Source organism: Zalophus californianus, chromosome X, assembly GCF_009762305.2.
Source record: "Zalophus californianus isolate mZalCal1 chromosome X, mZalCal1.pri.v2, whole genome shotgun sequence".
Lineage (NCBI taxonomy): Eukaryota > Metazoa > Chordata > Mammalia > Carnivora > Otariidae > Zalophus > Zalophus californianus.
The window spans coordinates 74169952-74195033 of record NC_045612.1 but is presented as its reverse complement, the minus strand read 5'-3'; the positions used below and the strand labels follow the sequence as shown (position 1 = coordinate 74195033).

Genomic DNA, 25082 nt, shown 5'->3' with positions numbered 1-25082 from the left:
GTCCTTATAAGTGGGAGGCAGGAGGGTCAGAGGGATAAGGTAATGTGATAACAGAAGCAAAGGTGAGTTGGTGAGTAAGGGAGTGAGAAAGAGAGACAAAGAGACAGAGATTGATTGATTAAGTTGAAGATGCTATACTTTGAAGATAAAGGAAGGGGCACAAACCAAGGAATGCAGGAGGCTTCTAGAAGCTGGAAAGGGCTAAGAGAGAGAGATGTAGCATTGCCAAATGATTTTATACTTCTGGCTTCCATACTTGTTAAGATAATGCATTTGACTTGTTTTAAGCCACAAAGTTTGTGGTAACTTGTTAAGATAATACATTTGACTTGTTTTAAGCCACAAAGTTTGTGGTAATTTTTTACAGCAACAATAGGAAATTAATATAAATTTTGGAACCTGGAAGTGGTGTGCTGTACACAAAATACTTAAAAATTGTGGAAGTCTAAATTTTAATAAAATTGTGGAAGTGGCTTTGTAATTGGGCAGTGATCGGAATGATAGAAACAGCTTAGACTGCCTTGAACAAATTGTTAGAAATGTGCATATTAACAATTCTGCTAGTGAAGGCTCAGAAGGAAGTGAGGAGCACAACAGAGAAAATGTATATTAGAGAACACTGAAATTGTTATAAACAGACTATTGGTAGAATTATGGATGTTAAAGATGCTGCTGCTGAGGGTTCAGAAGGAAATGACAAACATGTTATTAGAAACTGGAGGAAAAGGGATTTTGCTATATAGTGGTGGAAAACTTAGCTGAGTTGTGTCCTACAGTAAGGTGGGAAGCAGAACTTGTAAACAGTGAACTTAGTTATTTAGCTGAAGAGTTTTGCAAGCAAAGTATCAAAGACATAGCCCGGTTTCTTCTTGCTGTTTATACTAAAACATGAGAGCAAAGACATAAATTAAGAAAAGAACTGTTAAGCAAAAGGGGAGTAGGTCTTCTAGGACCAGATAATGTAGGAAATTCACAGCCTGTACAGATTGCAAAAGATTCTAAAATTAGGAGATACACTGTCAGAAAAGCATGTTCTAGAGAGAAAGCCAAGGATATGGCTAGATAGCCTTTTGCTAGTGACTCAGAAGGATCAAAAGAGCACAGTAGTTACACAGGGGGCTCTTTAAAGAGACTATGCATATGACTCACGAATCCCCTTAGCTATCTCAGTAAAAGCCAAAATTAGAGTTGGTATGGCTAAAAGGATTATTTAGGAAAGAATTGTGGAGAAACTTCTTTTCTAGTAGAATGAATCTCAATGACATACCTGGGGGACCCACAAGATTTTGAGGATACTTATACCAACATAAACACTGCCAGCTTGGCCTCAGAGGGACAGAGAGTAGATGAAACGAAAGAAGGCTCAGACCCTCAAAATTCCACAAGCAGGACATAGGCTAATGAAACTACTCAGCTTCAAACATATGCTACTTTTCATGAAAAAGGAAGGAAAACTCAGAGGGTGGAGCTGCAAGCCCAAAGGATTGAGCCACATTCACAGAGGATTATTACAGGCCTTGAAACCTAAAAAAAAAAAAAAAAAATTGCCCAGTTGGATTTCAAAATTGCTAGGTATTGGTGGCTCATTTTTCCTTCCATTTTCTCCCCTTTGTAATGGGAATATCTATAACTGTTATCTTGTATCTGTCCTACCACTATATTTTGGGAGCAAATTACTTGTTTTCTAGATTCATTGGTGAACAGATGGTAAGAAATTTCACCCTAGGATGAATTATAACAAGAGACTCACCCATATGTAGTTTAGATAATTTAGATTAAGAAATTTGTGACTTTTGAGCAGATAATAATTAGATAAGGTTTTAGACTTGTATTGATGCCATTATCAGTTGAGATTTTGGGGGAACTTGGAATAGTTTGGTTGTATTTTGTATGTGGGATGGATGTAAATCTTTTGGGGCCAGAGGGCGAACTGTAGCAGACAGAATAATGACCCCCCAAAATGTCCACATCCTAATCCTCAGAACCTGTAAAAAGGTCACCTTACATGGAAAAAGTGCATACAACTGGGCAGTTATTTTGTAGGATTCAGGCAATGTGGGGTTTTATGATATTGTCTCATGATTAGATTTAGGCTATGCATTTTTAGAGAGGAAGCGATGCTGTACCCCTCTCAGTGCATCATATTAATGATACAAGATGTTAATATATCTTATTACAGGTGATACCAGACTTTCCACCATAAAAATACTATTTCCCCACTTCTCATTAATAAGTATCTTGCAGAGAGATATTTTGAGACCATGTGATGTGGGAAACAGAGGCAGAAGAAAAATTATTAAATTTCCTTACTACCTACAGCCCATTGACAAGTCCCTGAAACAGGCAGAGTAACCTTCCTCTAGGGACTCAACTGCCTCAGTGTTCATACTTTGCTAAGGGCTAAAGGCAACCCTAGCCTGACCGCCCCCACCCCCGGCCCCCAGGATCCTGTAAGTCTACTTTAACATATAAAAATTCCTTTAGAAACTTCCTTTATCTCTAAACCCTCCAAGATACACGTTGGCTATCATCCCCCAAGCCTATGGCCCACCGAGATACATCTGAAGGGTCTCATGACTGAGGTTTTATTAGATGGTAATAAATGACCTTTTCCCAACAATAGCTACCCCCCTCAAGGTCCTGGAAACCTTGCTTCCAAAATTTCTTAGAGACTTACACTATCCCTAACCCCCTCCCTACTTGGAAGTATATAATGGGCCACTCCTCATGACCCCATTACAGCTCTTTCTGCCCACGGGTCCTGTCCCCATGCTTTAATAAAACCACCTTTTTGCACCAAAGACCTCTCAAGAATTCTTTCTTGGCCGTTGGCTTCGAACGCTAATAATGTCTTTCCCACATCACATGCAGATATCCTGATTCTGGCCATAATTTTATCCACCAATTTTAGTTCTGTTAATGGTTCTTTCCTGCAAACACTGTGCTATTTACTGTAGTGATTTTCTATTTTTTCTTATTCATTCTAATTTGTTATATAAAATTCTATGGTAAGAAAGAGCTGTTAATTCTCCCTCCTGTGTGTTTGTTTCTATCAGTATGAAATCATATATATTTACTTTATTCTATGGCTTGTAATTCAATAATAACATTATTTCGTTGCTCAAATATTCTCACTTTGACCATTGGGATCAATTTCATGTTGGCTCCTGTGTCCTTTCATCATGTCCTTGTAATTATTTTTTAGCTTTTCCTTATTTTCTGGCATCACAAGACATTCTAATCTCATCTTGTATTTTCCATGCTCCAGATCTGGAATCAGCTATTTCTCTAAGAAGTCCTGGTTATTTTATTGGCGAATGGTATTTAGAAACCAAGATCTGGCTGTTAAGTGTGCTCACTGGTACTAGAGTGGCACTGCTTCTAGGCCCTCTCAGCAGACAGACACAGATACATACTAATCCATATTTCCTTCTGTATCTATCTGTATTTTTTTAAAAAATGAATTCACATTGATTCTTTCCATTCTAATCAAATACCACAGTAATCACTGTAACCTCCCCCCTTTGTTTATGTTTAATGTCCATCTTCAGTAGCAATAAATTTAATTTTCAATAGTCATAACATACTTTTTAAAAAAAGATTTTATTTATTTATTTGTCAGAGGGGGAGAGAGAGAGAGAGCAAGTGCACAAGCAGGGAGAGCTGCAGGCAGAGGCGGAGGGAGAAGCAGACTCCCTGCTGAGCAGGGAGCCTGATGTGGTACTTGATCCCAGGACCCTGAGATCATGACCTGAGCCGAAGGCAGACATTTAACTGACTGAGCCACCCAGGCTTCCCTATTCATAACATATTTATTTATTTAATCCTAGAATATAAGCACATTAGTTTCAGAATTGCTAGCCCATACCAACTGTGAGCAATAAATTTACCAACTAGAGTATGCTGTTTGTGTATAGTTCTTTCTTTTTTTTAAAGATTTTATTTATTTGACAGAGAGAGACACAGCAAGTGAGGGAACACAAGCAGGGGGAGTGGGAGAGGGAGAAGCAGGCTTCCCGCGGAGCAGGGAGCCCCATGCAGGGCTCAATCCCAGGACCGTGAGATCATGACCTGAGCCAAAGGCAGAAGCTTAATGACTGAGCCACCCAGGCACCCCTGTGTACAGTTCTTTTTGTCTTTGTCTTAAAATACAGAGTAAAAATACTGTTTTCCAAATTACTGTTAGTTCTTTCTGTCCCATCCTCTTCAATACGGCTATTATGGATTTGTAATATAAGGTTAATTTGTTACTATGTGTACTTCACTTTAGGTTCTTCCCCCAACCTGGTTGATTTTATTTAGTTAGAGTACATGCAATGTTACTACGATTCTGTAAGTCAGACCTATGCAAAAAGAAAAAAAAAAAGTATGCTCAAAGAGTTGCTCCTCTCTCGTCCCTACCAAACCATTGTCATTATCCCATTCTTACCAACATATACTCACCAAATGCCTACAGGTAACCAATTCATTAGGTTCTGGTTTACCTGTCCTGTAAAACTTTACACAATGTGAAGACACATTTCTATTTTCTTATATCTCCTTTCTTACTTAAAGGGTAGTATATTATAGACACATTTTTGCACTAAGCTGTTTTAATTTAAAAGTATATAATGGAAATAATTCCATATGAGCATATTGAGATCCTCCTCATTTAAAAAATTTGTATAATATATATTATTAAACGACTTATGTCCAAAATATTATTCCCACATGTAACCAATAAGAAAAATTTGAACTGATTTACATTTTCTAACTTTTTATTTTGAAATAATTACAGGTTCACAGGATGTTGCAAAGACAGTGCAGAGAGGTTGCACATACCTCTTACCCAGTTTCTCCCAACAAGGTGACATTTTACATAACTACAGTATAATATCAAAAACTGGAGAATATTGGCAAAATGTGTATATAATGCTATGCCATCTTATCACATGTAACCAAAATCACAATCAAGATACTATTTCATCATCTCAAAGATCTCCCTAATGCTACCCTGTTTAGTCACACCCACCACTCTTTGTCCCCACCATCACTAAACACTGGCAACCACTAATACGTTTTCATCTCTATAATTTTGGCATTTTGAGAATATTATACAAATGGAATTATAGGGTATGTAACCTTTTGAGATAGGCTTTTTCACCAGCAAAATGCCCTTGAGACCCATACCAGTTGTTGTGTATACCAATAATTCATTCCTTTTTATTGCTGAGTAGTATTCTATTGTATTAATTACTGCAATTTGTTTAACCATTCACCCACTGAAGGACATCTAAGTTGTATCCATTCTTTGGCTATTGTTTACAAATAAAGCTGCTATTAAAATACCTGTAGAGATTTTGTGTGGACATGTTATTATTTCTGCAGGGTAAATGCTCAGGAGTGTAAATGATGATTTATATAATAAGTACATGTTTAAGTTTCTTTTTAAGAACCTGCAAAACTTTTTTAGAGTAGCTATACCATTTTATGTTCCCACCAGAAGTATATGAGAGATCTAATTTTTGTGTACTCTGATCAGCATTTGGTGTTATCACTATTTTTGATTGTTCTAATAGGTATGCAGTGATATCTCATTGTGATCTTAATTTACATTTCCCCAATGCCTCGTGATCTTAAACATCTTTTCATGTGCTTATTTGTCAACCACACATCTTTTTCATGTCTTTTGCTCATTTTCTAATTGGATTGTTTGATTTTTACTATTGAGTTTTGAGAGTTCTTTATATATTCTAGATATGAGTCCTTTATCAAGTATATGGTTTGCAAATATTTTCTCTACATTGGTAGCTTGTTTTTTCATCTTTTTAATAAGGTCATTCATAGAGCAGAAGTTTTTAATTTTGATGAAGTCCAATTTATTGATTTCTTTAATGGTTTGTGCTTGTGGTTGTCATGTCTAAAAGCTCTTCAGTAAGACTTCAATAGGCTCCAAAGATTTTCTCCCATGTATCTTCTAAAAGTTTTATAGTTTTACATTTAAATGTATAATCATTTTGAGCTAATTTTTATATAATATGTGAGGTTTAGGTTGAAGTTTACTTTTGTTGCCTATAGATATGCAATTGCAACCATTTGTTGAAAGGACCATCCTTCCTCCTTTGATATACTTTTGTATCTTTTTCAAAAACAATTTGGATGTACTTTGTGAGGCTATTTGTGGATTCTCCGTTCTCTTCCACTGATCTGTGTTTATCCATCTGCCAGTCTCACACTGTCTTGCTTACTGCAGCAATACAGTGAGAATTAATATAATACCTCCCAATTTATTCTTTATTGTCAAAACTGTGTTAGCTCTGCTAGTTCCTTTGTTTTTCCATATATATTTTAGTATAATCTTGTCTCCATCTACAAAATACTTTTTTTAAGATTTTATTTACTTATTTGTCAGAGAGAGAGAGTACAAGCAGAGGGAGCAGCAGGCAAAAGGAGAAGCAGGCTCCCCGCTGAGCAAGGAGCCCAATGCGGGATTTGATCCCAGTACCCTGGGATCATGACCTGAGCCGAAGGCAAATGCTTAACCAACTGAGCCACACAGGCGTCCCTCTATCTATAAAATATTTTGCTGAGATTTTGATATCAATTACCTTAAACTTATATATCAGTTTGGAAAGAACTGACATCTTCATTACATTGAGTCTTCCACTCCATGAGCACAAGATGTCTCTCAATTTACTTGCATCTTCTTTTACTTCTTTCATCAGCATTTTGTATTTTCAGCATATAAATCCTATAAATGTTTTATTAGACTTATAGCTACATATTTCACTTGTTTTTGAGAGTTTGTAAATTGTATTCTATTTTTAATTCATTTTCCACACATTCACTGCTAGTATATAAAAATGCAATTGAGCTTTGCATGTTGGCCTTGAATCCTGTAACCTTGTTAAACTCCTTTATTAGTTGTAGGAGGTTTTCTTAATAGATTCTTTATGATTTTCTATGTAGACAGTCATGCCATCAGCAAATAGAGAAAGTTGTATTTCTTCCTTTCTGACCTGTATGTGTTTTATCTTCTTTTCTTGCCAAATTGCACAGGGTAGAAATTCTATTACTATGGTGTATAGTAGTGGTGAGAAAAAGCATTCTTGTGTTATTCTAATCTTAAAAGGAAAGCATTCAATATCTCAACATAAAGTCTGATGTTAGCTATAGGTTTTATTTATTTATTTATTTTTGTAGATGTTCTTTACCAAGTTGGGATAATTGTCCCCTATCCCTAATTTGCTGAGTTTTAGTTTGTTTTTTATGAATATATGTTGATTTCTTCAAATACTTATTCTGCATAAATAGGTATGATCATATGATTTTGCTTCTTACCCTGTTAATATGGTAGATTATACTGATTGATTTTCAAATCAATTCAGCCACCTTACATTCCTGGAATAAATCCCACTTGAGCATAATATATATACATACATATGTATATATATAAAATAATATATTTATATAAATATATATTCATATAAACCTAAACCTCACATATTATAAAAAATATATGTATAACCTAAACTTCACATAGCTCAAAATGATTATACATTTAAATGTAAAACTATAATATATATATATATATCTATCTGTAACATTTTGTATGATTTTCGCACTTAATTTATGAGGGATATTGGTCTATAGTTTTCTCTTTTTTTTGTACTTTTTTCTGGTTTTGGTATCAGGGAAATACTGCCTTCATACAATGAGTTGGAAGTGTTTCCTCCCATTCTATTTTCTAAAAGAGAATGGTTAGAATTGGTCTTAAATTTTCTTTAAACAGTTGGTAGAATTCTCTAGTACAATCATCTGGGTCTAAAGATTTCTTCCTCAGATGCTATTTAATTATGAACTGAATATTCTTAATAGTTTTAGGGCTATTCAAATAATCTATTTCATGTCGAGTGAGTTTTGGTAGTCTGTACTTTTTAAAGAACTGGCCTGTTTGATCTTAAGTTGTCAAATTTGTGTACATAGAATTGTTTATATTATTCCCTTATTATCATTTTCAGATCTACAGGATTAGTATGATACTACTTGTCCTCTCCTTTTTCCTCATACTGGCAATTTATGTCTACTCTCTGGTTTTCTTTCTCAATGCTCTAAGAGGATTGCCCCTTTGAATCTGTGTTTTTGTATCCTTTGGGTATATACCTAGTAGTGCAATTGCGGGGTCCTAAGGTAGTTCTATTTTTAACATTTAAAAAAAATTATTTATTCATTTGAGAGAGACAGCACAAGAGAGAGAGCATGAGAGAGAGAGAGAGAACATGAGCAGGGGAGAGGGGCAAAGGAAGAGGGGGAAGCAGACTCCCTGCTGAGCAGGGAGCCCTGACACAGGGCTCGATCCCAGGACCCTGAGATCATGACCTGAACCAAAGGCAGATGCTTAACCCACTGAGCCACCAAGTTGCCCCTATCTTTAACTTTTTGAGGAACCTCCATACTGTTTTCCACAGTGGCTGCGCCAGCTTGCATTCCCACCAACAGTGTAAGAAGGTTCTGAGAGAGGGCTGTTAAAGTCTTTGAGTATAACTGTGGATTTTTCTATTTTTCCTTTCAGCTCCACAAATTTTTGTTTCATGTCTTTTGAAGTTTTGTTGTTTATTATATAAACATTTAGGATTTCTATGTCTTCTTGAGCACTTTTTATAATTCCAGTTTGATTTATCTATAGTGCTTCTGAGTGTATCCCTTTGTATAGATTTTTAGTGGTTGTTTCGGGTATTACACTGTACATATATGAGTCACCACAGGCTACTGGTTTCAACATTTTACCTGTTTGCTGAAATGCACAAACCTTACCTCCCTCTAATGTTCTTTATGCTCCCCCTTTTATAATGTAATTGTCTTAAACATTTCTTTCACATACATTGAGAATCACATCAGATCATATTGTAAATTTTGTTTTATCTCAATAAAGCTAAAAAACAATTTGCTTTAACCATCAAACATCACTGAGAAAACTCAAGAGGAAAAGGAAAGTCTATTAAATTTACCCAAATATTTGCTTTTTCTATTTGTTCATTTTTCCTTCCCAATATTCCAAGATTCCTTCTTTTATTGTGTCTTTTTTGTTTAGAGAACTTACTTTAGCCATTCTTTTAGGAGAGGTCTGCTGGCAACAATTTCTCTTAGTTTTCTGTTGTTTGGATTGCATAATTTCTGTTACTCTAAAAGTTCAGTCTCTTTCCCCTGTCCTCTCCATTCTATTGTTAGCCCATCCATTGGATTTTTAAGTTTCATTTATTGCATTTTGCAGTTCTATAATTTTTACTTGGTTTTTCTTGATATGTTCTATTTATTTGCCGAATCTGTATTTCTTTGCAGAAACTTTCTATTACTTTGCTGAGATTCTCTATTTTTTTTTCTTTCAAATGTATTCCTAATAGCTCATTAAAGCATTTTTATAATGGCTACTTTAAAATTCTTGTCAGATCATTAACATCTGTGTCATCTTGGTGTTGGTTTCTCTTGATGATCTTTTCTCATTCATGTTGTGATGAATCATCTTGGTATGATTTTGACAAATGATTTTCAACTGAAGCCTGCACATTTTGGGTACTATGTGAGTCTTGTTCTTACTTATATCTTCTGTTATAGCAGGCCTCCTCTGGCACTGCCACTCTAACATAGGAGGAGCACTGCCTCATTTCTGCCAGGATGGAGTGAAAGTCCAGGTTTTCCACTTGGCCTCCATTGACATCTCAGTGGAAGGTAAGAACTTCTTGTTATTGCTAGGCAGGAGTAGGATTTCAGACTTCTCACTATGCCTCTGATGATACCACTGTGGCCAGAGGGGGAGGAGTGTCTCGTTACTGTTCCCCAAATGGTCTCCTCTCCACTGACACTATAGTGTGCTAGACTTATTACCACTGAGTGGTGGTGAAAGTCCTGTATTTCTACCAAGCCTCCTCTGATGCTACTCCAATGCCAAATAGGCATGGGTGTCTAGGTGCTTCATGTGGTCTCCACTGACACCACTGAGAGTGGAAGATGGTGTCTCATTACCACCAGGTGAGGATGAAATTCTGGCTCCCCACTTGGCCTTCTTGACAACACTGCATGAAGTGGGGGGAGAGAGGCTCAGGTGCTTGTTACAGCCTGGCAAAGGTAAAAATCTAGCTTCTCCACTCAGTATTTGCTGGAAGGGGTGGGGGTGGGGCTGCATTTCTTTTCTGTGCTATTTTGCTGGAGTACAGAGGTTACTATCTAAAATTTTTCTGTGTTGTAGGGCTGTTCCTTTCCAGGTCCTTTGGCTAGAGAGAGTAGACTTTTGTTGATACCTTTTTTGACCGCACCCAATCTGGGAGATGAGGCAAAAACAAAATCCAGGTGACTTGTGGCCATGTCATTCCTCAGGTCCTAAGGTCCTTAGCCAGTCTGGTCCACCTTCTATATTTCAGAGTCTTCTTGTGTTATTTTTATATATAATGTCCAGAGATTTTAGCTGTACTAAGTAGAAGAATAATATATGCATATAAAATATTTGACATATTTTATATATGTATATATATATATACATCTATGTGTATATACGCACTTTTTTCCTTTGCCAAAATGACCAGAAACTCTTGAAATGAGGATTGGAATTAGGAGTTGAACACAGGTAAAGGATAGAAATGTGTTTTATTCTTTATGGTTTGTATTTTTGCCATGTATAGATATTGCTTATATTTAAAAAAAATTTATATGTAAAGCAGTAGGTACTTTTCAGTGCTTGTCCAACATAACATGTCTTGAGAAATTGTAACTACTGTCTACTCTTTCCTTCCTAAGACTCTCTCATTTCCAGGGCTCTGTGGCTCCCCTATCTCCTAGATCTGTCATTGATCAATCCTTCTCAATCTGTTTTGTAATCTCTTCCATTGGCCCTTCAAACACTGGCACTCCCTAGTTTTCAATTCTTGGTCTAACATTTATTCTCTCACAAAAGTGTTCATTAGGCCAGAATATTCATTCACATTGTCTTAAACACCAACTCTATGCTGTTGAAGGCCAACTCTATTTCTCTAATCCTGTTTTCTTCTCTGATCTCAGATGTCTCATAGGCTGAACTTCTGCTCCTTTTTTCTTTCAAATCTGCTCCTCCCTCATTCTTACATAGCTCAGTAAATGGCAACTTCATCCTTCCAATTGCTCAGATAAAAAACAAAAACAAAAACCCTGAAGTTACCCATGACTCCTCTCTTCTACATTCCACCTGTCATTTGTCAGCAAATACTGTTGGCTCTGACTTCAAAATACATTCAGAATCTGACCACTTCTTACCATCTCCACTATTACTACCCTCATCCAAGGTACAACTATTTTTTGATTGCATTATTAAAACAGCTTCCTAATTAATCTCCTTCCTTCTACCCTTATTTCTACACAGCATCCAGAATAGTCCTGTTAAACATAAATCAAATTGTGTTATTTCTCTTAAAAACCTCCCTTTTATCTTACTCAGATACAGCGAAGTCAAGTCCTTCCAATGGATTCTAAGGACCTATAGAATCTACTCAGCTTTCTCTATTTTCTTTCTGAATCCATCTTCTTATATTTCTTTCTTTTTGGTTTGTTTGTTTGTTTGTTTGTTTAATCCTTTTTAGCTAATCTAGCCTCCTTTTTGTACTTTGAACATGATAGACACACTTCTGCTTCAGGGATATTGTGCTTACCATTTTCTCAGCCTAGAATGCTTTTCCCTCAGATAGCTGAATGAAATCACTCCTTTATTTCCTATAGATCTCTGCTCAAAATTTGTCCTTTTAGTGACGACTTACTGTATTTTAAAATTACAAAACCACTTTCCAACCCTTCCTATTCCCCTTCTCTGCTTTATTTTTCTTCTTAATGCTCATTACCATCTAACACACTATGTATTTTATTTATTTTGAATATTGTTTTTCTACTTCCTTCAGAATGTAAATTCCATGAGGGCTGTATCTCCAGGACCTAAAATAGTACCTGGCAAATAGTGGGTACTCAATACATATTGGTTGATTGAATATCAATCAATCAATTAATTAATTAATGAAATTTGGGTTTTAGACCAAGAGTCAAGAAATTGCAGCCCGCGGGCGCCTGGGTGGCTCAGATGGTTAAGCGTCTGCCTTCGGCTCAGGTCATGATCCCAGGGTCCTGGGATCGGGTCCCGCGTCAGGCTCCCTGCTCCTCGGGAGCCTGCTTCTCCCTCTGCCTCTCTCTCTCTCTCTCTCTCTGTCTCTCATGAATAAATAAATAAAATCTTTAAAAAAAAAAAAAAAAGAAATTGCAGCCCATAGGCCTGCTCCCTGTTTTGTTAACAGAGTTTTATTGGAATATTCATTTGTTTACATGTTGTCTATGGCTGCTTTCCCAATACAAAGGTGGAGTTGAATAGTTGTGAAAGATTTCTATGACCTGCACAGCCTAAAATATTTACCATAAATATTTTCTTTGAGTAAAGTTTGCTACTCCTTACTTTACTCCAACTACTTCATAAATACTGCTTTCTGGATATCCTTCAGGAATCTGAAGTCCAACCTGCAGCAAATCAAGTTTTTTTCCATCTTCTCCCAACCTTTTCCATTCTGTATTTCTTATATTTATGAAGGACAGCCCCATCCATCCAGTCAGCCGAGTTAGAAATCCAGAATTCAGACATCTTCCTCTCCCACATTTTCCACTTCCAATCACTCAGTCCTATGCTTTTCCCTCCCTGTTCCTCTTCCCACCACCCTGACTCAGACTACAGTTATTTATTGCTCTGATAATGGCACTACCCTCTCTCTTTGTAATCTATCCTTCACACCACAGACAAGATAATGCCTCCTGAATGTAAGTCTATCCATAATACTACTCTACTTTTAAGCAATGCTTTCCCAAGCCTGTAGGAACAATGCCAAACATTCCAAACTCTTCAACTAGACAGAGTTTAGTCCTTTTGGGACCTGGCCCCTGTCTGCCTCCAATCACATCTCTGACCACTGCTATTTTTATTTCATGTTCCAACAATACCAAATTACTTGAAGTTTTAGGTCTTTGGGCCTTTGTTCATGCTGGGTCATCTCCTTGAAATTTCCTTTCCCTATTTTCCTTTATTTCCACCTACAGTAGTGACATAAATTGTACTTCTTTGCAAGTACCCATCCTTGATAATCCCAAGTGTCCTCTATGCCCAATAATATCACCATTCAAAAATGATCAATGAGGCAGCACTTCATAGTGATTAAGTACTTCAACTCTGAGCCAGGCTACTTGGATTTAAACCCCAGCTCTGTTACTAGCTAAGTGGCCTTGGACATTTACATAGTACTTCACATAGTACAGGTTTATTATCATCTTCACATTTTAGCTAAAAAAAATGACTATCAGAGAAGTTGTTTGATGTAACACAGATAATATAGCAGAGAATACCAGTTGTAATCCAATATACACTCATTTTTCTTTTAGAAAAAGAACTAAAGATTTATCTGGGCACAGGAGGGCCCCAGATAAAAACTATACTTCCCTAACTCATCTGCCAGATGTGACCACAGGATTAAATTCTGAAATGGTATATAAATAAAAGTGATATATGTGACTCTCAGGTCCTGGCCTTAAAGGACAGGGTTGTATCCTTCATTTTCCTTTCTTTCATCCTTCTCAACTGATATGATATAGAAGATATTTGGTCATGCAGTGAAGCAGCCCTTAGAGATGGCAGAACAAGAAGAAAGAAGGAAACTGGGTTCTTGCCCCTGTCAAGTCACGATATCAGCACTGGAACACCTCACTGGACTATCCCACAATCAAGTAATAAATGTCTCTTTTGTTGGAGCCACTGTGTTTATATGTGGAGTCTTAGAAGCCTAACCTATATTCCACCAAATATAGCTGGTAAGTGGTAGAGCTTGGGTTTGAACTGTAGATGCCATCTAGATAGTGTCATTAGCCTCCTCCCCCTGCAGAAAAGTTTTTATTGAATTAAACCTTGCTAGGATGGTACTGGCTACTAGAAAGCTTAAGAGTCAGATGAAAGGCCATCTGTAGCAAGTGTACAGGACTTGTCAATAATTATTTCTTGTCTAGCCTCATTCCTGGGTTCATTTTCTGTCTCTATCCTTATTTTTCCTTTTTCATTTGACCTAATTATGATGTATAATATAGTACCTTGTATTTTATATACCATATAAAATATACCACCTTAATTTTTTTTGAAATAGGATGAGGTTAAATAAGTATAGATATTGCTTTCTTTATGGTTTCATTATACACGCACCACTTTCATATCTATCATTTTCATTTGTATATATGGCTATCTTCATATTATACTATTAACTCTGTACAGGCATGAACAATGATTTTTTTCTTCTTCTATACCATCTAGCCTGGTGCCTGATAATAAAATAGTTATAGAACTGAACAGTATTTGCTAAATGAATGAATTTCAGTGTCAGAAATGCTATTTAAATGCCATTGTGTCATAATAGAATTCCCTTCCATTATCAACTTGAACAAGGGAGGGAGACACAACTCTAAAAGGTGGCTAGGGGAAAGTGTCACATGCTTGGAGAAGTGATGGTGAGAACAGGGAATACATACCTTGACGAAGTGCTCAATTAGGATTTCCACCACAATGTTCTGGAATTTGATGTTCATCATGGCAGCGACAGTGTCCTCCTGAGCTCTCATCAGAGTGGGCCCAAAGATCACGCCCATGTTGGAAGGGGTCATAAGATTCTCTTTGCTGTGCTCACATACACTGCCAAAAGAGAAAAAAAAAATGATTAACAAGATTTTCTCCAAGACCCCCTTGTAACCAAGACTGTGTTAGATGATATGGGGGCAAGAGAAACTAAAAAGTAGGAAAAAAGTAGAGTCCAAAATATATATGAGAAGACTACAAAGCAAACAAGTAGCAAAGAATAAAAGTATATTATTAGGGGCCTAAGTGAGACACAGCTAACTTAGTAGCACTGTAGGAGTTAAGAGAAGGGGGGTAGGCAGCCATAGTTAGAAAGTATTTAGAAAGACAGGAAAGAAGCAAGACAACATTCCAGGCAATAAGTACAGCATGTATAAAGCACATATAAAAAAGAACAAAGCACATAGATAAGTACCTACCAGTCTCACCAGTCTGACACCAGTCAGGAATGTAGCCCCTCCCCCACCCCTAGTTTGAAAGTAAAAAACTCAAAAGAGCTGGAAGGGATCCTTGAAATTAGCCCTTTATCATCACTGTCCTCATTTTACAGATGAAATCACACACACACACACACACACACACACACACACACACACACACACCCCAAAACAAAAACAAAACAAAAAAACAGAGGTCCAGGGCGCCTGGGTGGCTCAGTTGGTTAAGTGACTGCCTTCGGCTCAGGTCATGATCCTGGAGTTCCAGGATCGAGTCCCGCATTGGGCTCCCTGCTCAGCAGGGAGTCTGCTTCTCCCTCTGACCCTCCCCCCTGTCATGTGCTCTCTCTCATTCTCTCTCTCAAATAAATAAATAAAATCTTTAAAAAAATAAAAACAAAAAAACAAAAAAACAGAGGTCCAAAGAAGGAAAGGGATTTCCTTGAAATCACAGTCAGTCTCATCAGAGTAGAGCCTGTAATTACCAATATTCTGATCCCTAATCACTCATCTTGCTAAAATTCTCTTTAGGGGCTTTGTAGCACTTATAGGATAAGGCCAGCTCTCTTCAAAGTTGCAACTTATAGCCTGTTTCTAATCCCAATGTAAAGGTTGGACTCTGAAGCTGACGTGGGCTTGAATCCTAACAGTACCACTCAATTGTGCAACAGTGTTAGTGACATAACCTCTCTGGGCTTCAGTTTTCCCATATGCAAAAATAGTACCCACCTCACAGGGCTGTTTACATAGAGCTAAATTGCTTTCACATGGTATCCTGGAAATATTGCATTAGAAATATCTGCTATTATTATTACCTCTCCAGGAGTCTCCATCTAAGTACTGCTGACCTCTGATACTCTTGATACACTATACTGCTTAGATTAGGTTTTCTGGCTATACCATGTTGTTTCATGCCACTCCTGCTTAGAATGTCTCCTTCCTTCTGGATATAAAGAATGTCTATTTATCCTCTGAGATTCACTTTAGGTGACATCTCCTTCAGGGCTATCACAGCCCATTGTCCTCTTCTTGATTGACACCATTGGCAAGCAAATATGTTACAATTTTCTGTTTCTTATCTGCCTCCCTTACTAGATGGTAAACAACTTTCAAGTGTGTGTGACTCATACAAAGCAGCTACCAATTAATTATTTTGAATGGAACTAAGTGCCTCTACTGCTCTTTCAAATAGTACTGGAGGCAGCAAATAAAATATGAGCAGCTCTTTGGTTAGTTTGGCTGTGAGGGTGGGGAGGTGAGGCAGTGAGACCACCCACCTCAAACACTAATTTTCAAAACCCTCCCAGGTAAAGGCCCCTGAGAGACTGACCCTATCAACAGGCAGGCTCTTTACTAAGTGGGTAACTGACAGAGACAGAATCCTTAGACAAATCCTGATGAAGTCTGTTAAGCTCATTACAAAGGTTGGGTGCCATTCACATGATAATGAACAGCAACCATTCACAGGCATTTATTATTGCTGGGCTGGTGATGGGTCCCTTTTAACGGTTTAAATATTTCGACAATTAACCCTTATTATTTAATGACAATTTTTTTGAGATGTTAAAATGGAAAAGCAACTCCATACCACCACCAAGTGGCTAAACCACTAGTAGCAAGGCAAGGACACTCGTGAGACTGCAGCCTCCAACACCTGTGAATGCTTATCTCCTTCTGTGAACTTTGAAAGGAATGGACTTCTGGTGAAGGTGCCAGAGCTCACTTAACACTCCCAACTCCAAAAAAGGCAGAGTGTTTTATCTCTGAAGCCTAGGTTTACAGAAGGTAAAGCACTTAATCAAGGTCACACAGTTTGTGAATACATGACAAGGATTCAAACCCATATTTGTTGGGCCACAAGTCTTACAGTCATCCTATTGCATCCCACTGCTTGCTTATCTAATTCCTGTTAAGAAATCAAAACCCTTGTGGGGCTCTCTTTAAGCTAAAGCCACCTTCTATTTTTCTAAGGGAGGTTCCTGGTATCCCGTTTAGGACATTCTTTTTCTTCTTGGCCTTCTTATGAGATTTGGAAGGTAACCTATTTTAGAGGGAGATTTCTTTGCATTTGACATCTCTCTTTTTATTATACATTATCATTAAGAGGTATGTCACACCCCAAATTGTGGGTTAATAAGGGAAATAAAACCAAAAATAAGAGCATTGTGAGTAGTGAATTAGGTAGGAGTTTGTGATATGACTTGACAGCAAACAAATCTCAAATTCCCTAGTCCACATGGACTCGCCAACAATGGGTACAACTTCTGGAACATCAAAATTTAAAACAAAAAATGGCTATCAGAGGGAGGTTGTAAAAAGCCTACAGTTTAGAAAAATAATTTTGATTAGATGGTTTAGATCCGAGGTCATAAACTAAAATGTCTATAAAATAGAACTACCTTATGATCCAGGAATCCCACTTCTGGGTATATATCCTGATGAGAGAAAAACTCTCTCAAGGCCTGATACACAAGGGAAGCCATTTTAGGTTTCTTTTTTAGTTAGCATTACTGTACATAAATGTTGTTTAAATCAAAAGCCTGATTTATGGCTCAACATGCATACATTGTACACCTGCTTTGTGAATGAGTAGCCTAAAGGAAAACCATCATGTCCTTGAGATATCAGTCAATATTCCTACCCCTATGATGAGAAGAAAGGCAAAAGAAATGTAGATACAATTAAATTTCCTTACAACTTGCAGCCCATTGAGAAATACCTGAGACATGCAGAGTGTGACATTCCTCAAGGAGCTCATGGCTGCCTTAATGTTGACGTTTTGCTAGAGACTAAAAGCAACCTTAGCTTGACAATAGCCAGACCTCCAGGATCCTGTAAGTTTTCTTTAACATATGGAAATCCCTTTAGTGACTTCCCTTATCTCTGCCCCCCAATTTGAAAGTATATAGTCAATTTCTCCACACAGTCACAGTGCAGCAATTTTGTCCATGAGTCCTGTTCCATGCTTTAATAAAAACACCTTTTTGCACTGAAAACATGTCAAGAATTCTTTCTTGACCTTTTTTGCTCAGAGATCCCACATCACCTGCATTCCTGAATGATGAAACTCGTGATTCCTGCCTATGTGCTAATCTATAATATTTTGAGCCTTTACAAGACGTAAAAAAGTATTATAATCCTGTAAAAAAGGTTCATTTTTCTGGAGCACTTTCTTCCTTGTAAAGACCATGTTTCCTGGGCAGCTGTCCTAACTTGGGCTCAAATAAAACTCTCTTTCTACTTTTATTAGGGATTCTGAAAGGTTTGTTCATTTTGCATAGACAATCCAAAGGAAATGAAATCACTATCTGAAAAAGTTATGTGTACTCCCATTGCAGCATTATATGGGAGCAAACTAAGTGTTCAACAATGGGTAGCTAGATAAATATATATATACAATGGAATGTTAAACAGCCTTAAAAAAAGAAGGAAATTCTGCCATTTGCTAGGTTCATGGATGAACCTAGAAAGACAAATACTAAACAATCTTGCTTATATGTGGAATCCAAAATAGACATAGAAGCAGAAAGTAGAATGGTGGTTGCCAGGAGGTGGAGGGAGGGGAAAATGGGAAGATGTTGGTAAAGAAGTACAAAGTTTCAGTTATATAAGATGATTAAGTTCTGGAGATCTAATGTATAGCAGTGAGAATAGAATTAACAATACTGTATTATACATTTGAAATTTGGTAAGAGGGTAAACCTTATGTGTAATCACCACAAAAAGAAGAAAATGAAATTATGTGAGGTGGTAGATAAATTAATTAGCTTTATCGTGGCAATTATTTCACACTGTATACATAAACCAAACATCAAGTTGTATATCTTAAACATATATATAATTTTTATTTGTCAATTATACCTCAGTAAATACAGAAAACATAAAAATAAAAACTGAAGCAGTTCATTAAAGCTGGTTCAGTCACTTATGTGACTTTTGGCTTATTTTTTTCTATCCCATGTATGTATTCTCTCATCTGTAAAATGAAAGTTTATTAGGTGATCTAAAGGCACTTCCATGTCTGTCATCTAATGAATCTAAAAAAATCCTTCTCTTGAAAAGGGGAGTATGTCAGAGGGGGAGACGAACCATGAGAGATGATGGACTCTGAAAAACAAACTGAGGGTTCTAGAGGGGAGGGGGGTAGGGGGATGGGTTAGCCTGGTGATGGGTATTGAGGAGGGCACGTTCTGCATGGAGCACTGGGTGTTATGAACAAACAATGAATCATGGAACACTGCACTAAAAACTAATGATGTAATATATGGTGATTAACATAACAATAAAAAAAATTAAAAAAAAATCCTTCTCTTGAAAGGAAATTAAATAATACATGGAAGCAAATGACAGTGAAAACACGACAGTCCAAAACCTTTGGGATGCAGCAAACGGGGTCCTAAGAGAGAAGTATATAGCAATACAGGTCTACCTCATGAAGCAATAAAAATATCAAATACACAACCTAACCTTACACCTAAACAATCTAGAAAAAGAATAGCAAATGTAGCCTAAAGCCAGTAGAAGGGAAATAATAAAGAATAGAGCCTAAATAAATGATACAGAAACAAGAAGAACAGTATAACAGATTAAATAAGGAGCCAGTTCTTTGGGGAAATTAATAAAATTGACAAACCCCTAGGGTGAGTGAGTTAAGATGCTGGAGAAGTAGGGTACCCTGAGTATGCCTGGTCCCTGGAATTCAGCTAGAGACTTATCAAAGCATTATGAACACCTGTGAAATCAATCGGAGATCTAAAAAAATAAATACTGCAATTCTACAAATAAAAAAGCAACAGGGGCGCCTGGGTGGTTCAGTCAGTTAAACGGCTGCCTTCGGCTCAGGTCATGATCCCAGGGTCCTGGGATCGAGCCCCGCATCGGGCTCCCTGCTCAGCGGAGAGCCTGCTTCTCCCTCTCCTGCTCCCCCTGCGCTCTCTCTCTCTCTCTCTCTGTCAAATAAATAAATAAAATACTTTTTTTAAAAAAAGGAAAGAAACCACTTTTTGGAAGGTAGGAGGTGCAGAGACTTAAATCCAGGGCAGTAATTCAGAGGATATGGTGGAGGGGAGGGAGCTTGTTTAGGAGACCATGGCAAAGTATTATAAGCACCTGAGCACAAAATCGGAACTTACAGAAGTCTGCTACAGTGGGGGACGTCCCCGGCATAAAGGTGCTCAGGCAGGGAAGCGAGGCAGAATCCCAAGTGGGACAGCATGGTCTCAGGATCCCCGGGATCACAAAAAGAATGGGGGTGCCTGAGTGTGGCAGAGTTCCCAGGCACGAGAGTGGGGAAGCCAGCTGAAAAGAGTGAGTCTACGTGCCGGCTTTCTGCTCTGTGTTGCCATAAACTGCAAACTGCTGAACTGTCCTTGGACCACTCTCCAGGCAGGGGCCCAGCCAAAGGCAGAAGCACAACGAGACCACCCTCAACGACCCCCACCCCGGGAGGAACAGCTGAGTCCACGCTGAAGGAGTCAATAAAGACTGGAGACTCAAAACTGGGTTGCATGTCTGTGATAAAATGCTCAATCATAGGCTGGGTGAACACAAAGTATGCACGGAAACCAGGGAGATAAAAGTGATTGTTCATGAGGGCTCACTGAGGATGGGGGGATTTGAACTTCCAGCCCCAGGACTAGAGATCAGTGCTGAAAGCCTACAGGGAGCAAAACAGCACCACATGCTGTTTTGCATGTGCAATGAAATCTGGAGCCACTTACAATGAGCCTGGGCTGCTGGCAGGAGGGGTGCACTTGCACCAAAGCAAGGACTTCTGAGAATCAGTGCAAGGGGCCCCTCCCCCAGAAGACCAGTAGGAACAAATGGTTACCACAAAGTTTACCAATCAGAGAGAACTGTCAAATTTCAGCTCTTGGAGAAAACAGTATATAGCATTTTTCCTTAGTCTTTCAGGTTTATCTATTTTCAGCAATTTTCTTATTTTTTCAATCTTTCTCTTATTTTTTCAATTTTTATTTTAATATATAATTTATATATATATTAAATTTGGGTTCCATTCTTTCCATTTTATTTTATTTTTGTGTATGTATATATGTGTGTGTGTGTATATTTCTTTCCTTCCTATTTTGGGATCTAGTTTCTTTTAACAAACAGACCAAAATACACCCATGATCTAGTTCATTGTTTTGTTCTGTTTTATTTCTTGTTTGATTTTTTCTTCTTTTGTTTTGTTTCTTTCTTTTTGTTTCTTTCTTTCTATCTAAAATCAGATATATTATTTTTGTCTTTGCTCTCTCTTTCTTCTTTACTTTTCTGGACATAATGATGAGAGAGAGAAATGCACACCAAAAGAAAGAACAGGAGGAAGTAGACACTGCCAGGGATTGAATCAATACGGATATAAATAAGATGTTGGAACTAGAACTCAAAACAGTGATTATAAAGATACTAGCTGGGCTTGAAAAAAGGATAAGACACTAGAGAATCCCTTACTGTAGAAGTAAAAGAACTAAGGGCAAAATTTAAAAATGGAAGCTCTCACAGCTAGGATAAATGAGGGAGAAGAGAGAGTCAGTGATATAGAAGACAAAATGATGGAAAATAAGATAGCTGAGAAAAAGAGAAAAACAACTCCTGGATCACACTTCAAGAAACCAGTGATACCATAAAGTGAAATAATATCTGAATAATAGGGGTCCCAGGAGATAAAGAGGAGGGCAGAAGATTTATTTGAAAAAATTATAGCTGAGAACTTCCCTAATTTGGGGAAGGAAACAGGCATTCAAGTCTAGGAGGCACAGAGAACCCCCAACAAAAACCATAAAAATAGATCAGCACCTCAACATCTAATAGTGAAACTTGCAAATTCCAGAGACAAAGAGAAAATCCTGAAAGCAGGTTGGGGAGAAGAGGTCGTTAACCTACAAGGGTAGAAACATAAGGCTGGCAGCAGACCTGTCCACAGAGACCTGGCAGGCCAGAAAGGACAGGCATGATATATTCAATGTGCTAAATGGGAAACATATGCAGCCAAGAATATTTTATTCAGCAAGGCTGTCATTCAGAATAGGAGAGAGAAAGAGTTTTCAGGACAAATGAAAACTAAAGGAGTTCATGAACACCAGCCCTGCAAGAAATATTACAGGGATCCTTTGAGCAAAGAGAGAGAGCCCAAAAGTAACAAATTTTAGACAAAGACACCTACAGATTGAAAAGAAAGGGGTGAGGAACTATTTATCATGCTAAAGGACATCAAAGAAAGCTGGAGTACCAATCCTCATATCAGACAAAATAGATTTTAAACCAAAGACTGTAATAAGAGATGAAGAGGGACACTATAACATAATAAAAATGTCTATCCAACAAGAAGGCCTAACAACTGTAAATATTTATGCCCCTAACATGGGAGCAGCCAATTATATAAACCAATTAATAACAAAATTAAAGAAACACATTGATAACAATACAATAATAGTAGGGGATTTTAAGACCCCACTCATAATGGGGTCTTAGATGGACAGATCATCTAAGCAGATGATCAACAGGAAACAAGGGCTCTGAATGACATACTGGACCAAATGGACTTCACAGATATATTCAGAGCATTTCACCCTAAAGCAACAGAATACACAATCCTCTCAAGTGTACATGGAACACTCTCCAGGATAGATCGCATACTGGGTCACAAATCAGGTCTCAACTAGTAGAAAAAGATCAAGATTATACCATGCATATTGTAAGACCATAATGCTTTGAAATCTGAACACAATCACAAGAAAAAATTTGGAAGGAACACAAATACATGGAAGTTAAAGAGCATCCTATTGAAGATTAATGGGTCAACCAGGAAATTACAGAAGAATTAAAAAAAATACATGTAAATAAATGAAAATGAAAACACATCAGTTCAGAACCTTTGGGATGTAGCGAAGGCAGTCCTCACAGGAAAGTATATAGGCAATAAAGGCCTTTCTCAAGAAACAAGAAAAGTCTCAAATATACAACCTAACCTTACACCTAAAGGAGCTGGAAAAACAACGGCAAATAAAGCCTAAATCCAGCAGGAGAAAAGAAATAATAACGATTAGAGCAAAAATCAATGCTATAGAATAAAACAAAACAAAACAAAAAAAACGGTAGAACAGATCACTAAAACTAGGAGCTGATTCTTTGAAAGAATAATAGTGATAAACCCCTAGCCAGACTTATCAAAAAGAAAGAGAAAGAAACCAAATAAATAAAATCATGAATGAAAGAGGAGAGATCACAACCAACACCAAAGAAATACAAACAATTATAAGAACATATTATGAGTAACTATATGCCAACAAATTAGGCAATCTGGAAGAAATGGATGCATTCCTAGGGACATATAAACTACCAAAACTGAACCAGGAAGAAATAGAAAACCTGAACACACCCATAACCAAAAAAGAAACTGAAGCAGTAATCAAAAATCTCCCAACAAACAAGAGTCCAGGGCTGGACAGCCTACCATGGGAATTCTACCAAATATTTAAAGAAGAATCAGTATCTATTCTTCTGAAGCTATCTCAAAAAGTAGAAATGGAAGGAAAACTCCAAACACATTCTATAAGGCCAGCATTAGCTTGATCCCAAAACCAGACACAGACCCCACAGAAAAGGAGAATTACAGACCAATATCCCTGATGAACATGGATGCAAAAGTTCTCACCAAGTTACTAGCTAGCTAATAGGATCCAATACTACAATAAAACGATCATTCACCATGAGCAATTGGGATTTATACCTAGGCTGCAAGGTGGTTCAACATCTGCAAATCAATCAATGTGATACACCACATTAATAAAAAAAAAGAGAGAGACAAGAACCATATGATCCTCTCAAAAGATGCTGAAAAAGTATTCGACAAAATACAGCACCCTTTCTTGACGAAAACCCTCTGCCATGTAGGGATAGAGGGAACATACCTCAATATCATAAGTCATATACAAAAAACCCACAGCAAATATCCTCAATGGAGAAAAACTGAGAGCTTTTCCCCTAAGGTCAGGAACATGACAGGGATGCCCACTCTCATCACTGTTGTTCAACATACTACTGGAAGTCCTAGCCTTAGCAATCAGACAACAAAAAGAAACAAAAGGCATCCTAATCAGCAAAAAAGAAGTCAAACATTCACTCTCAAACATACACTCACACAAGGTACTCTACATAGAAATTCCAAAAGACTCCACCCCAAAATTCCTAGAAATGATATAGGAATTCAGCAAGTCACTGGATATAAAATCAATGCACAGAACTCAGTTGCATTTATATATACTAACAACGAGGCAGAAGAAAGAGAAATCAAGGAATTGATCCCATTTACAATTGCACCAGAAACCATAAGATACCTAGGAATAAACCTAAGCAAAGAGATAAAGGATTTGTACTATGAAAACTACAGAACACTTATGAAAGAAATTCAGGAAGACACAAAGAAATGGAAAAATATTCCATGCTCATGGATTGGAAGAATATAGTTAAAATGTCTATACTACCCAAAGCAATGTACACATTCAATACTATCCCTATCAAAATACCATCAACATTTTTCACAGAGGAGGAACAAACAATCCTAAAATTTGTATCGAACCAGAAAAGACCCAGAACAGCCAAAGGAATGTGGAAAAAGAAAACCAAAGCTGGCGGCACCACAATGCAGGGTGTCAAGCTCTATTACAAAGCTGTCTTCATCAAGACAGTATGGTACTGGCACAAAACCAGACACAGAGATCAGTGGAACAGAATAGAGAACTGAGAAATGGACCCTCAACTCTATGGTCAACTAATCTTTGACAAATCAGGAAAGAATATCCAAAGGAAAAAAGACAGCCTCTTTAACAAATGGTGTTGGGAAAATTGGACAGCTATATACAGAAGAATGAAACTGGATCACTTTCTTAGACCATACATGAAAACAAACTCAAAATGGATGAAAGACCTAAATGTGAGACAGGAATCCAACAAAATCCTGAAGAGAACACTGGCAGCAACCTCTTTGATCTCGGCCACATCAA

At 37.4% G+C, this 25082-nt stretch overlaps 1 protein-coding gene across 6 annotated transcripts in view; it reads right to left on the bottom strand.

Moving 5' to 3' along the window:
- Positions 1-25082, bottom strand: part of OPHN1 (oligophrenin 1) — a 499922-nt gene that overhangs the window by 82719 nt on the left and 392121 nt on the right. For all 6 annotated transcript variants that reach the window (XM_027608515.1, XM_027608517.1, XM_027608512.1 and 3 more), the window contains one exon: positions 14539-14698. In XM_027608515.1, coding sequence (XP_027464316.1) covers positions 14539-14698 — 160 coding nt within the window. The remainder of the gene's footprint in view (positions 1-14538; positions 14699-25082) is intronic.